Source organism: Pygocentrus nattereri, chromosome 25, assembly GCF_015220715.1.
Source record: "Pygocentrus nattereri isolate fPygNat1 chromosome 25, fPygNat1.pri, whole genome shotgun sequence".
Classification (NCBI taxonomy): domain Eukaryota; kingdom Metazoa; phylum Chordata; class Actinopteri; order Characiformes; family Serrasalmidae; genus Pygocentrus; species Pygocentrus nattereri.
Window position 1 is genome coordinate 26,866,603 of NC_051235.1, and position 14,745 is coordinate 26,881,347.

The window sequence follows — 14,745 nt, forward strand, 5'->3', positions numbered from 1 at the left end:
GGTATAATAATAATAAATGTAATGAAACATTGTTTCCTGTCAAATTTGCTGGTTCACTGTAAAAAATGTATAGTTACTCCCAGCTCACAGGTCCAGATTATAGAATGATCCTATCTCAAAAACCATTTCAGACTTAGATGGAGGCCTTAAAACACAAACCGGACAACCTGTTGTCTGGAAACCGACAAATGCATAGGGCTGCCCATGGAATGCACCCCACGTTGTTGGAGGTGCACCTAGTTTGACAAGACATTAAAAGTCACTGGTGATTTGTCACTTATGGAACTGTATGTAGATTGCAAAAGTCTTCATTTTCTTGTAGACACTGGAGCAACACTTTCTTCAATTAGTGGTATTGAATATAATGGACCAGTGTATGGTGCCAAAGTTAATGTTCAAAAACACCTCAGCTGTCAGAAACCTGTCCAAATGATCTGGGAATCCCTAAATCATTATAAACAGAATACAAGGACCAAGTGGCTCTATTAAATTGGGTCCCGTTCAAAGCCCAATTGTCGACACAACAGCTGGTGTGCTGCAAGCAATACCCTTTGTCTAGAGAAAAATCGCTGAAACATCTCCTTATAACATCCCAATAAAGAGGTGATGTACAGTGGGTAAATGAATTTGTCATCCCACCTGCACTAATTGTGCCATAGTTACCAGAATTCCAGTAACACACACACACACACACACACACACACACATCACATTTCACTGTTGTAGACTTGTGTTCTGCCTTGTTCTGCATCCTGATCTATGACGACACTCAGCCCACTTTTGCTTTCAGTTTCAAAGAAGGACAATATGCACGGCAGCGTCTCCCAGATGTATGGATTTTCCAGCTGTTTTTGCACCCACGATGCACAATTCCCTGGATACCCTCAAGGCTTTACTGTGCTGCAGAATGCTGATGACCAGCTACTGACAGCGAAGGATGAGGCCATGTGCAAGGTTGACACTGTGTCTTTCTCAGCAATTATAGCTGCATGTGGTTTCAATGCTCCATCCACAAAGACCTCCATTTGCTCCATCCGCAAAGACAGAATTACGGTCGCGCATGGATTCCAGACTGCTCTTATCATGAAGAGATTTTGAGGCTGTGTTGCAAGTCGGATGCTGCTGACACGATTGAATGGACCACAGAAATGGCAGAGGCCCTCTCAACACCGAAACGGTCCCTGTGCTCTGCTCCAGCCTTGGGCCTGCCTGACAACACACAGTCTTTTCATCTCTACATGCATGAACATCACAGGGTCGCTGCTGGTGTGCTGGCTCAGCAGCATGGGGGCCACATGAGACCTGTTGCACATTTATTCAAAACATTAGATGTAGTGGCAGTAGGGTTGCCTGCTTGTTTGCGGGCTGTAGCTGCAGCTGCCCTGATGGGACTGGATGCAGAAAAAAATTCACCCTTTCACACCCAGTGACACGGCACACTTTTCATCAGGTCCTTACTACCCTTAACAGCGTGTTAACACAGCACATGACAGCAATGGTCAGAATGAATATTTCACTATGCACTCGCGGTGTGAATATCCCACACCAAAACAAAATTTGGGTAGGCTGGGACTTCTGTACTCCTGTACTAATTGCTGTAGGGTTTTCACCCAGCCCTGGTGGTGGACACTCATTTTGAAGAGTGTTGTTCTGGGGCTCCCAAGTGGCGCAACCCTCTAAGCGTTTGCCCTATGAGCAGGACATCATGAGTTCGATCCTTGGTGATGCTACAGTCATCTGTGGCCGGAAGTTAGAGAGAGCACAACCGGCCTCTCTCTGGGTGGGTAGGATGGCCTCCCTTCTCTCCATCACCCAATGCAATGCTAGTCAGTGCGGTCAGCTGCTCAATGATGAAAAGAAGCAGTGGCTGGTTTCAATTTCAATTTAATTGGGTAAACCCAAAAGAGAGGAATGAAAGAAAATTCAGTGAATTTTCCTAAAAAAGAGAATCTTTTTGTACCAGGCTGTTCCACAAGATTAGAAATGAGCAGCTCAGAGGGACAGTGAAGGTGGAGCAGTTTGGAGATAAAGCCAGAGAGGCCAGGTTGAGATGGTTTGGACATGTGTTGAGGAGGAATAGTGGATATATTGGGCAAAGAATGTTGGAGATGGAGCTGCCAGGTAGAAGGAGAAGAGGTAGACCTCAGAGAAGGTTTATGGATGTAGTGAAGGTGGACATGGAGATGGTTGGTGTGAAAGTAGAGGAGGCAGTGGATAGGGCAAGATGGAGGCAGATGATCCGCTGTGGCGACCCCTAAAGGGAGCAGCCGAAAGAAGAAGAAGAAGAAGAAGAAGAAGAAGTCTTGTTCAGCCATTGTTTCCTGTTTTTTTGTTCCTGTTACTTGTACTTAAGTATTGAAAGTAAAACTACTACAAGATTAATTAATATAATTAATTACAATACCCTGTTATCATTTTTGTAACAAGAATCTTGCTTTATCAACTCATTTTAGGTGAAAGTCCTCCAGCGTCTCTCTTGGTAAACCAGTCTTTTAATAGAACGTCATTAATTAGTGACGCTGACGTCTATTAAAATGATCATAAGTACAAAACACTGAAGGTAAACAGTTTCCATCAGGGAGAACCGAGTGGCTCTGAAATCACTTTTTACACACAAGCACAGTTTCAGTTTCAGATTTATTTACAACTTAGTTCCAAGTTTAATAAAAACTGGCTTTAAACTCAGGATCACAAATGAGCTCCTTTACTATATTGTAATTTGTACTGTACTATATTGTACTGTAGGCCATCCATCCATCCATTTTCTAAGCCACTTCTCCGTCAGGGTTGCTGGAGCCTATCCCAGCAGTCTTCGGGTGGAAGGCAGGATACAGCCTGGACAGGTCGCCAGTCCATTGCAGGGCAGACAGACACAGACAGTCACTCACACCTAGGGGCAATTTAGAATTGGCCTGCCTGCATGTCCTTGGACTGTGGGAGGAAACCGGAGAACCCGGAGGAAACCCATGCAGAGAGGACCCCGGTCGCCCAGCCGGGGAATCGAACCCAGGCCCTCCTTGCTGTGAGGTGACAGCGCTACCCACCACACCACTGTGCCACCCTGATCTGTAGGCCTCTGTTCATAAACATAAACCAGCCCAAACTAATTTACTATAAAATGAAATGGTGTTTGTAGAAATTCAGAAAAAAGCCGCGTCAGTCTCGACTGCATATGTGGACATATTTCTATATTGTGCTCTATTTACACAAAGTTAGGTTAGTTCATCATTTATGTTGAACAGACTCTCCCAAAGTTTTACGCTGCTGCGCTGACGTTGAACCGCGTGCTGCACTGGGTCGGTATGACCAACAGGTCAAAACTAGCTCAGAACAAAGTGACCGCTGGGCCCTGATTGGTGCTCTGGCTTTGCGCTTCTTTCCTTTTGACATGTTACGTTTTTATACACACAGAAACCAAAAGGAACGACAGATTTCTCAAAATGTAGGAGGAAAAAGTCGGATATTAGACTCTGAAATGTAGTGGAGTGAAAGGAAAAAGTCGCCCAGAATGAAGAAACTTCAGCACAGATACACAAAAAATACTAAAGTACAGAAACTAATTACATTTGCTTATTTACTGTCCACCACTGCTTCTTGCGCACTCCTGGAGCTCTGATAGAGAATAATCAGATACAGAGAGGTCAAGGCGGAATCAGACGGGGACAAAGGAAAACATTTCTTACAGATGTTGATGCTGATCCAGTGTTTTATCTTTAAACTTTAGGGGGCAGTTGTGGGCTGGAGGTTAGGGATCTGGCCCTGTAACCGGAAGGTTGCCGGTTCGATCCCCAGGGCCGACAGTCTGACATGACTGAGGTGTCCTTGAGCAAGACACCTAACCCCCAACTGCTCCCCGTGGATAGGGCTGCCCACCGCTCCGGGCAAGTGTGCTCACTGCCCCCTAGTGTATGTTCACTAGTGTGTTTGTGGTGTCTCACTTAACGGATGGGTTAAATGCGGAGGTGGAATTTCCCCGGTTGTGGGGTCAAAGAAGTATCACTTAAACACTACTAAGCTTTAATTGAGCTCTTTCTAATTAAAGCACTTCACTTAAGATGAGCAGCTCAAAGTGGAATATCATACTGAAGGCATTCAGTCACTCTACCACCTACAACATCACATCACCCAGTGTGAGTGAGCGCTGTCTCAGGCTAGACTGGATACAGGATTAGATTACACTCAGTCCTCGTTTCCTCTGATGTCCCATCCAGCATTTATCCTCCTGATACCAACACAATATATCCTGATTAAAAGCTTGGCTGTATTTTTACATTAATCAAGCATTTATCTCCAACTAGTCAGGACTAACTTTCTGCCTGTAATCAGCAGAAGACAAATAACCTGAAACGCTGACAACGAATCCTTTTTAAGAAACATATTGGGTGCAGATATTTCCTGTGTGAGAAGGGAAGTAAGACAGCGCCTGCGTCTGTGGTTGATGCTCATTTATTGAAACGAAGTCCTGACTTTCTGCAAATAGAGCTTCTGTCCTGATCTTGTAGTTTACACCTGAAGTCTATGTGTTCTAGCAATGTCTTTAATCTGTGCTGGTAGGGGCTCGATGTATTAAGAATTTCCTGCAGTTCTACAGGAAACTCAGCACTGGAGGGACGTGAGCACTCGAGGAGAGAGAGAACCTTTTTTCACTCGGTGTTTTTTTTGACAGCCATTTCTACTTCTGCTTGAGTCATGGTTTCACTGCAGTGAACACTTTGACTCCAGTATGTGTTTGAAGCTCCTCTGTCCACTGCTGTCAAACACACCCGTCATTAGGTGAGTAGAATCCATTGTTTTTCTTAATTGTTATAAGAAATGTGTTGACACATATTTACAGAAATACATAACTTCCTGTCAAATCTTACTGTGAAGTAGTTACTCATTTATTCATTTATTGCTTTTAGCAAAAAGATTTCTAATTTTGACTCATAATAATGGTGGAACCCATTTTAGTGCTGCATTGAACCGAAGCACAAACAAGAGGTTCTCCACCACAGAGGAGGAGAATTTCACTGGTGTTAAATTTGCTGCATAATTCCATCAATGCAATGTAAACAAGTCCATTCAGAGTGGTTTGATGTGAAATGGTTCATTGTAGAGAAACCTAGAGACTCGGATGTCTTTACAGTGGTGCTGATGGGAACCGGGGGTCCCCATGTCTACAACACAAATTCAGCCATTTGGTTTACTAAAACCAGCAGTGAACCGGCACCTGTCTTCTGACTGTTTACATGTAGTGTTGCTGATGGTAAAGCTGAAGTAAGCATCATGAATGATCTATTGAGAAAGATCTTTATGTACCATTAAACTCTTTAAACACCTGGTTACCATCAGTACCACTGTGAATAACACTGACTTGGTAAGTCTCTCTAGAACGAAGCTTTTAGTATGAAACCACTCTGAATGACTTTGTTCACATCTTAACTATTTATGTATTCAAGAATTCTAAAGAAAATGGGTGGAATTCCCATTTAAGTAATGAAATGACTCTATATCATCATTGGCTTTATTAAAGAACCCTTGAAGAACCCCCTTTTTTAAAAGCGTAAAATCATCATTTGTGGTTTTTTCAATATCCAGCATTTTTAATTAAAGACTGATAAAGAATGTTTTTGTTCACGGAGTTTCTTGAACAGTACTGAACTAAAATGAAGTGAAAAAAGGAGAAATGAATAGGAAGTTAAACTGCATGTTTGTGTGTTTGCTTCTCACTTCTGCTTTTTTATCACAGTGAGTGAAATGGAAGTCATGGTTTGGCTGTGTTTCACTCATCTGCTCTGGTTTCTTGGTCAAAGCCACGGTGAGTCATTTTGGGAGGCTGTTATTTTTCTATATTACACTTCTGTCATGAAATTTCAACTACAGCTTGAAATACTTGACAGTTCAAGTCTTTTATTGTTTGCCTCCTATTATTAATAAAGAGAGCAGGATCAAAACTAATGGCTAAAATTTGGAAACTGTTTTCCTCAAACTTACAGTGCTTTTTTTCTTTTGTTTTTAAGGACAAACTCAGTTCATTTATAGAGCAACAAATAAAGTAGAGTTGAGATGTGAAACAACCAAATGGCAAATAAGCACAAAGTCTGACAGCCGGATTGACTTCAACTGCACACAGTGTGACCACATCAGCACTGAGCTCACAGAAGATGATAAGAAACTGGACTTCTGCACAAATAACCATTCAGAGTCAAAGCCTGGCTGCACTCTAGCAGTAAAGAGTGGCTTTGTTGCCTGTGTTAAATCTCTGGATCCTGGATTCTTATATCCATTTAAACCGTCACCCAACATCGTCCGTTCATACATAGTTGCTGTTCCAAACCCACACAGTGAGTAACTTTCATTCTCTGTACCATCACTGTATCACTACAGGTGTTCATATCACTGAATATATTGAATATATTGTAAATAACAGCAGATTATGTAAGTAATCATTCATTTAATCATTCTCCTTTTAGTTGTCATTTCATTTCTTAGTTCATGTCTCACTTACCCTTGAATATATCTCAGCAGTTCAGTGTTCCTGTCTGCTCTATTTAGTTTGTTACTGGTCAGATCTGTGTGCACCACCTGAGACGAAGTGTAACCCTATAACAAACCAACAGAATCCAGACGTGTGCGGATAAAACCAATAAGACTGGATTTATTATCACGGGAAGTAAGAACCCGAACCAGAAGGTAAAGCAGGATCACAATAATGATCATAACACAAGGTGAACTAGACCATAGGGCAAGGCTGAAGATGTGGTTGAAAGGCAGGCAATAAGGCCCAAACCACATAGAGCAAAAGTCCAAGGCAACGGTACAAAAGGCACAAGCAAAAACAGAGTGAGAGAAAACAGGCAGAAAGGCCAATAAACATCAAACACAGTCAGTCTAACCACTCAGTACATTCACAGGAAAGCACTACCTCACACTGACTAAGCCTAAAGCCCAGCCTTATAAACAATCTATATAAAGGTGGCATTCCCTAGTAATCAGGGGACTGTGAGCATTGATAGGTCGGCACATGATTGACAGAAGTCACGTGACCCCCGTTAGTATTGTGGGCAATGTAGTCAGTCTCAGACTTAGAGTCAGAGGGAGGCTGAGAAGTCGCCTGACCTCCTGAAGGAGTCTGGGTAATGCAGTCCGTTTCAGTTTGGGCTTTGCTCCCTTCATAACAGAACTGCCGACCACTAACAGCAAGAAACAGAGTGAATTAAATAAAAATTACAGCAGAGTTTTTCTTTATCAATATGCATCCTGAATGTGTTCTGAATGTTTTCTGGATACATTACTTTTTAAGTCTTGTAACAGAGCACATTACTGAACACGTCTACTCAGAATTCAGCTATCGCTACTTTTTTTCTAAACCCTGACAGTAAACAGGACAGAGTAATACACTCTACTCTTTTCTCCCTGCAGTAACATCCACACCTGAGGAAACATCTTCACTGACAGTACCTGAAGGTGGATCAGTGAGTTTAAACTGTAGTTTCACCTTCACACAAGAATATAATGGGGTGTCTTTTGTTGTTTACTGGATTAAGACTGTTGGAGAGAGCAGCACCTGTGTGTATTCTTATGATTATAACCCGTATGAGCTGCTCGGGCTCGGTCACCACTGCACCATACAGGAAGATCTGCTTAACAGACTCTCAAACCAAACCGAAGGACAGAACAGTCACAACATCAGGATCAGTGAAGTGATGGAGTCAGACAGCGGTCAGTACCTCTGTGCTGTACAAGTGCACCCAAGTAATAAAAACACTGCTGAAGGAAACTGGAAGGTGATAAAAAGCATTACAGTCAGTGTCCACAAAGGGAAGAGACCACAGCCAACCAGGACCACCGTGACTCAGACAACTACTGAGAAAACAACAAAGAAAACTACTGAGGAAACAACAAAGAAAGCTACTGAGAACGGTAGTGGTGAGTCTGCATTGAACTGATTATAAATATGTATCATTGGGGAAAATATAAATGACCCTCACTGTTAATCTACATGATCTTATTTCTAACTGCTGATGTTTTCACTGTTGTCTCTATGCAGATGATGATCATCTTAAGCCCTTATATGTTGCACTTCCCATAATACTGTGTCTTCTGCTGATTGTCTTGGTCGTGTTTATAAGAAAGAAGTGCATCACATCACAAGGTAACCACACTGTGAAGAAACAGCTCAAAGACAGAGTTTCTATCTGAACATTTACTAATAGACATTTGACATTGTCCTCATTTAATATACTATATATTTCCATTCATACAGGACGTCAGACTGGTCAACAAAGGTGAGCTATCACAGTCATATTCATCTTCATTTTACACACACATGATTTCCATAACTGCATCAACTGTTACTCATTTCTGTTACATCATGTTTTCCTCTGATTGCTGCAGAGAAGAAGCTCCTGACATGGACTGTAAGTGTGTCAGTGTTTCAGTCGCGTCATCTTCCTCTTCCTTTCCGTGTTCAGTCGTTTCTGTAATGCTTACTGTATAATCTTCACTCATGCTACGTGTAGGTTCTCCATATGCTGTTGGAAATGGTGAGGAGGGGAGTTCCTTTGGATCTAAGACGGCTGATCCAGGCCGTGAAGAATCCACACCGCCTACTGACCCTCATTCAGTCGTTAGAATGAACAGCTTGTATGAATCTTTGGCTTCAGATCACAACAAACATATTTAATACAAAGCTGCTGATCTGTGGGTGTTAAAGGCGCCTCAGGGCAGCAGCTCACACGCTGAAAGACTGTAGAGAAGGATGCAGAGTAACGAAGTGGACAAGCTTGTTAAATAATACTTTTAGCTGATTCTCATAGATCACCAGTCATATGCAAATGTTTGAGCACACCTGGTCAGATTACCTGCATTATTGATTTTCTAACTAAACTAAGTTACCACATCATCCTCTAGAGGGAACACTTTAATATGAGTTCACTTATTTTCACTTCAATCACCAAAACATGCCATTTGACCAGGAGTGCACAAACCCTTACATACAACTATATGTGTATAACTATATGCAATGCTTTTGTTTCAAAGGAGACACATTATTGCTGTTTTTAAGTGTATTTACAGATCTTTGTGCTCTTTCATGTCTAAAATAAATAACTTCTTAATCAAGCCTTTGTGTGATGTTAAAGTTTGTAACAGACATTGAAGTAACACATTCTTTACTTTGGATGTTACAGTTTGGATGTTGTTTATTTTAGTAAAGATTTAAGCTTGAAGCCGGTCTCTGAAAATTATTGGAGGAGCCTGTTAGCTCAGCTATAAGTCTGCCTTGCTCTAATGAGGACAGAGCATCGTCCAGTTCACCCACAAATAGCCTGTTAACGTCAGTGAACAAGAGTCTCCTGACTCAGTCACCAGCCCAGCTTAATGTTGGTGTTATTATACTTTACATCACCATTTTAAACGTTCCTGTCAATCAGCGACGTTTGAATGGAAACTGCAGAGGTGATGGTGAAAGTATGGAGACTAGTTGAGTGTGTGTGACACTTTTCACATGAGCAAGACTTCACGTTTCACTTTTCTTGGATGGTACGTATAGTGACAGGCATCATATACGCCAAATGGCAGAAAAGTCTGTTTTGTTTACCTGGTTTCGTTATAAGCAGCGCTGCTCAAACCGAGGTCTGTGGGCCAAAGTTGATCAGTCAGGATGTTTGAGTTGAGCTTCCAGTGAGTTACCCCAACCCCCCCAACACACACACACACACACACACACACACACACACACACACACACACACACACACACACACACACACACACACACCCCAACGAATGAGAGAACAAACAGTATACTATAGATAACTAATTGAATTTGTATTTTGGATACAAATTATAGGACAATATTATAAAATATGACTTTTAAAAACTCAATGTGATACCAACGTACCTTCTTTATTTGTATATTATTTTGATTTTTTGTTGTTTTTGTCCTCAGCCCACCACAAACATTGTACTTTGCTCCCCCAAGACAAAAGGTTTGGGCATCCCTGCTTTAAAACATGAAAACATGCATGCCTTCGAAGTTTATTTAGCCAAAATAAAAAAGAAACACTTATTTTATCCCAAAGTGGCTATTTAGGAAGCTCAGCAGTGTTGAAAGCATTGGTGGTTCATATTTTTAGGCTGAAAAGTCGTTATGACCCACCAGATGGCGCTGCTGCTTAAATAAAACTACTCATTCAATACCTACAGGTACTGGTACAGCAGGTGGTGCTGCCACACCACCACTGAAACACAACCTAGTAAGGCTTTCACTTTCTTTCACAGATTAAATGTGGCAAATACGAGTAATTTAAGTTTAATTACTGTTAATTGATTTCCAGCATTGTCCCATCAGCATGTTAGGAGCAGTGGAACAAGTTCTGTAGAGCACAAATATACATTCTTCCATTTTTAGAGCTTTATGAATTCATGAAGAACCAGAACAGTGAAAACACCTCAGTTCTGTGCTGATAGACGGACTACGAAGTTTCACTGTGGCTCTGTAGCTGAGCAGGTTTTATACCTCACACTTTTGCAGGGTTTTTTTCTGGTTTCTATTTTATTTTATTATTAAGCTTCTCTACACACCTCTGTTCAACACTTGAGAGTTCTGTGGTCAGAAGATCTCCATGTCATAATAAACTTTATTTTTATAATGAAATATGTTGACATGTATTTACAGAAACACATAACTAAGATGCTGTTGTAAAGTAGGTATTCATAATTATGTAGCATATTGAGATTTTTTTATTCCATTTTTTAATTAAAATTTGGGATGTTTTGACTATACAGGCTTCTTTGAAGAGAGATTTTCTCTGCATTATTTGTAAAATAAACCCCTAAAACTAAACACCTAAAAATTTTAAACATCGCAGTTCTCACTTCTGCTTCTAATGACAGTCACCGAATAGCAGCAAATAGAAGGTGATAGAAAAAGTTACAGTCAGTGTTAATTTATTCCTTTTAGCAAAAAGGTTCTAACTTTGGCTCATAATAATGGTGAAACCCCTTTTAGTGCTGCACTGAACCGTTTCCCCCCAAAGGTTCCTTAAAGAAGCACAAACAAGAGGTTCTCCACCACAGAGGAGGAGAATTTCACTGCTGTTAAACTTGCTGCATATTTCCATCAATGCAATATAAACAAGTCCATTCAGAGTGGTTTGATGTGAAATGGTTCATTGGATGTCTTTACAGTGGTGCTGATGGGAACCGGGGGTCCCATGTCTACAACACAAATTCAGCCATTTGGTTTACTAAAACCAGCAGTGAACCGGCACCTGTCTTCTGACTGTTTACATGTAGTAAGTGATACTTTTTTGATCCCACAACGGGGAAATTCCACCTCTGCATTTAACCCATCCATGAAGTGAGACACCACATACACACTAGTGAACACACACACTAGGGGCAGCGAGCACACTTGCCCGGAACGGTGGGCAGCCCTACCCGGGGAGCAGTTGGGGGTTAGGTGTCTTGCTCAAGGACACCTCAGTCATGAACTGTCAGCCCTGGGGATCGAACCGGCAACCTTCTGGTCACAGGGCCGGTTCCCTAACCTCCAGCCCACGACTGCCCCCTAAGTAGTGTTGATGATGGTAACAAAGCGCTAAATCTGAAGTAACCATCATGAATGATCTATTGAGAAGGAGCTTTATATACTATTAAACTCTTTAAACACCTGGTTCCCATCAGTACCACTGTGAATAACACTGTCAGTTTTTCTAGAACGAAGCTTTTTGTGTGAAACCTCTCTGAATGACTGTGGTTAGTATTTGATTATCAACCAAATGATGGAATTCCCCTTTAAGAAAACAATTGACTCTACGTAATCATTGGCTTTCCTGAAGAACCTTTGAAGGACTTCTTTTTCTACCACAGTTCATGAAATGGAAGTCGTGGTGTGGCTGTGTTTCACTCTTCTGCTCCGTTCTCTTGGTCAAAGCTATGGTGAGTAAAGCTCATTTTATTGTTTCATGGGGGGCTGCTGTGTATAATACTGGTCTATATGACATTCTGTCATTCAGATGTTGCTACAGTTTGAAATGTGTGAAATCAGTGTTTCTGTTCAGTTTCACTGTTGTTTTGAAAAATGAACTCAGTCGTTGACACTTTGGCTGTTGTAGGTTTCACAATGAGCTGGACTAAAGCTAAATTTCTAAGCTGTTTTGCTCAAACTTTACAGGTATTTCTGTTTTGTTTTTAAGGGCATACCCAGTTCATTTATACAGAGGAGAAAGAATTAAAGTTGAGATGTGAAACAAAGAAATGGCAAATAAGTACAGAGTCTGACAACCAGATTGACCTGAACTGCACAGTAAAATGTGACCGCAATGAAATTCGTGACCTTGAGTGTGATGATGATGATGGTGATGATGATGATGGTGATGATGACTCACAGCCAAAGCATGCTTGCAAACTAATAGTAAAGAGTGGATTCTTTGCCTGTGTTAATTCTCTGGATGCTGGATTCCTTTTTCCATTCAAACCGCCTCCCAACGCCATCCATTCGTTCATAGTTGCTGTTCAAAATAAAGACAGTGAGTAACTTTTCATTCTCTCTTTCATTCATATCACACAAATATTGCAATATATTGTGAATAACATCATACTATGAACATAATCATTTATTTGGGGTCCTTCCATTTAATTTCTTCCTTAGTTAATGTCTAATTTTCTCTTGAATATCTGTCAGCGGTCTTGCTCACTCCTCTGCTCTCCTTCAGATGTTACATGTGATAGATGTGCTGTAACTGAGATGAAGTGTAGCATAACACTTTTCTCCCTGCAGTAACACCCACACCTGAGGAACCATCTTCACTGACAGTACCTGAAGGTGAATCAGTGAGTTTAAACTGTAGTTTCACCTTCACAGAAGAATATGATGGGGTGTCTTTTGTTGTTTACTGGATTAAGACTGTTGGAGAGAGCAGCACCTGTGTGTATTCTTATGATTATTCCCCGTATGAGCTGCTCGCGCTCGGTCACCACTGCACCATACAGGAAGATCTGCTTAACAGACTCTCAAACCAAACCAAAGGACAGAGCAGTCACAACATCAGGATCAGTGAAGTGATGGAGTCAGACAGCGGTCAGTACCTCTGTGCTGTACAAGTGCACCCAAGTAATAAAAACACTGCTGAAGGAAACTGGAAGGTGATAGAAAGAGTTACAGTCAGTGTCCACAAAGACAAAAGACCACAGCCAACCAGGACCACCGTGACTCAGACAACTACTGAGGAGACAACAAAGAAAACCACTGAGGAAACAACAAAGGAAACTCCGGAGAAAGTTAGTGGTGAGTCTGCATTGAACTGATTATAAATATGTATCATTGGGGAAAATATAAATGACCCTCACTGTTAATCTACATGATCTTATTTCTAACTGCTGATGTTTTCACTGTTGTCTCTACGCAGATGTTGATCGTCTTAAGCCCTTATATGTTGCACTTCCCATAATACTGTGTCTTCTGCTGATTGTCTTGGTCGTGTTCATGAGAAAGAAGTGCATCACATCACAAGGTAACCACACTGTGAAGAAACAGCTCAAAGACAGAGTTTCTATCTGAACATTTACTAATAGACATTTGACGTTGTCCTCATTTAATATACTATATATTTTCATTCATACAGGACGTCAGACTGGTCAACAAAGGTGAGCTATCACAGTCATATTCATCTTCATTTTACACACACGTGATTTCCATAACTGCATCAACTGTTACTCATTTCTGTTACATCATGTTTTCCTCTGATTGCTGCAGAGAAGAAGTTCCTGACATGGACTGTAAGTGTGTCAGTGTTTCAGTTGCGTCATCTTCCTCTTCTTTTCCGTGTTCAGTCGTCTCTGTAATGCTTACTGTATAATCTTCACTCATGCTATGTGTAGGTTCTCCATATGCTGTTGGAAATGGTGAGGAGGGGAGTTTCTTTGGATCTAAGACGGCTGATCCAGGCCGTGAAGAATCCACACCGTCTATTGACCCTTATTTAGTCGTTAGACTGAATAGCTTGTATGAATCTGGGGCTTCAGATCACAACAAACATATTTTAATACAAAGCTGCTGATCTGTGTGTGTCATGCATCCTATGAGGGCCTCATTGGATTCGAACTCAGAATCCAGAATCAGATTCCCAGAATCGGAGATCACATGACTCCCAGACAGTCAACAAACAATGAAACACAACTGGACTCAGCCTCCCAGAATTCTCCCGGAGGTCACCTGACTCCTCACATGACTGAGCGTACCTATCAGCGCTCTAGGTAACTTTTACACAAGGGTCCTATATGTTCAATTCAGCAAAGAAACAGTAATTGTACATTAAAATGTACAAAAGTGTTCTCTTCAGTTTTTGACATAATTTGAAAATGCATGTTGGCCTTTATATTGTGTATAAATTTCATGAAGCATGGACCAAAATAAAAAGCCAAAAATGACTTGGAAATACGTTACACTGAGAGTCAAGTATGTTTTTTCCTTCTGCTGTAAAGTGACCACATTGGAGAAGTTTTGTTCCGACAGCAGCAATATATATATATATATATATATATATATATATATATATATATATATATATATATATATATATAAATGTTTCCAAAAGTATTCGCTCACCTATCCAAATAATTGAATTCAGGTGTTCTGATCACTTCAAGTTTCAAGTTTACTTGTCATTTGCACATTGAAATTAAAGCATTGAAATGCTTGTGGTGAGGCTCAGCTATTCTCTCTCTACAGAAAGTAAATAAGTAATATCTATAATTGAAA

At 41.0% G+C, this 14,745-nt stretch overlaps 2 protein-coding genes across 3 annotated transcripts; both read left to right on the top strand.

The window, feature by feature from the left end:
• The first annotated feature begins 4,412 nt into the window (after positions 1-4,412).
• Positions 4,413-9,102, top strand: LOC108435663 (paired immunoglobulin-like type 2 receptor alpha). 2 transcript variants are annotated; one of them, XR_001858459.1, is made up of 9 exons: positions 4,413-4,773; positions 5,729-5,797; positions 6,000-6,323; positions 6,535-6,672; positions 7,402-7,908; positions 8,030-8,134; positions 8,246-8,267; positions 8,377-8,399; positions 8,502-9,102. XR_001858459.1 is itself a non-coding variant. In XM_017711661.1 (8 exons), exons 2-8 carry the CDS (start codon positions 5,737-5,739, stop codon positions 8,663-8,665), a joined length of 1,206 nt encoding a protein of 401 aa, XP_017567150.1. In that variant the 5' UTR covers positions 4,413-4,773; positions 5,729-5,736; the 3' UTR covers positions 8,666-9,102. The 2 variants fall into 2 exon arrangements, 1 of the variants encoding a protein (XP_017567150.1); XM_017711661.1 differs by lacking the exon at positions 6,535-6,672.
• Positions 9,103-11,846: 2,744 nt separating this feature from the next.
• On the top strand, positions 11,847-14,315 carry LOC108435631. Its single transcript, XM_017711601.1, has 7 exons — positions 11,847-11,924; positions 12,182-12,514; positions 12,766-13,272; positions 13,394-13,498; positions 13,610-13,631; positions 13,741-13,763; positions 13,866-14,315. The coding sequence occupies exons 1-7, from the start codon at positions 11,864-11,866 to the stop codon at positions 14,042-14,044; spliced, it is 1,230 nt and encodes a 409-aa protein (XP_017567090.1). The 5' UTR covers positions 11,847-11,863; the 3' UTR covers positions 14,045-14,315.
• The last annotated feature ends 430 nt before the right edge of the window (positions 14,316-14,745 follow it).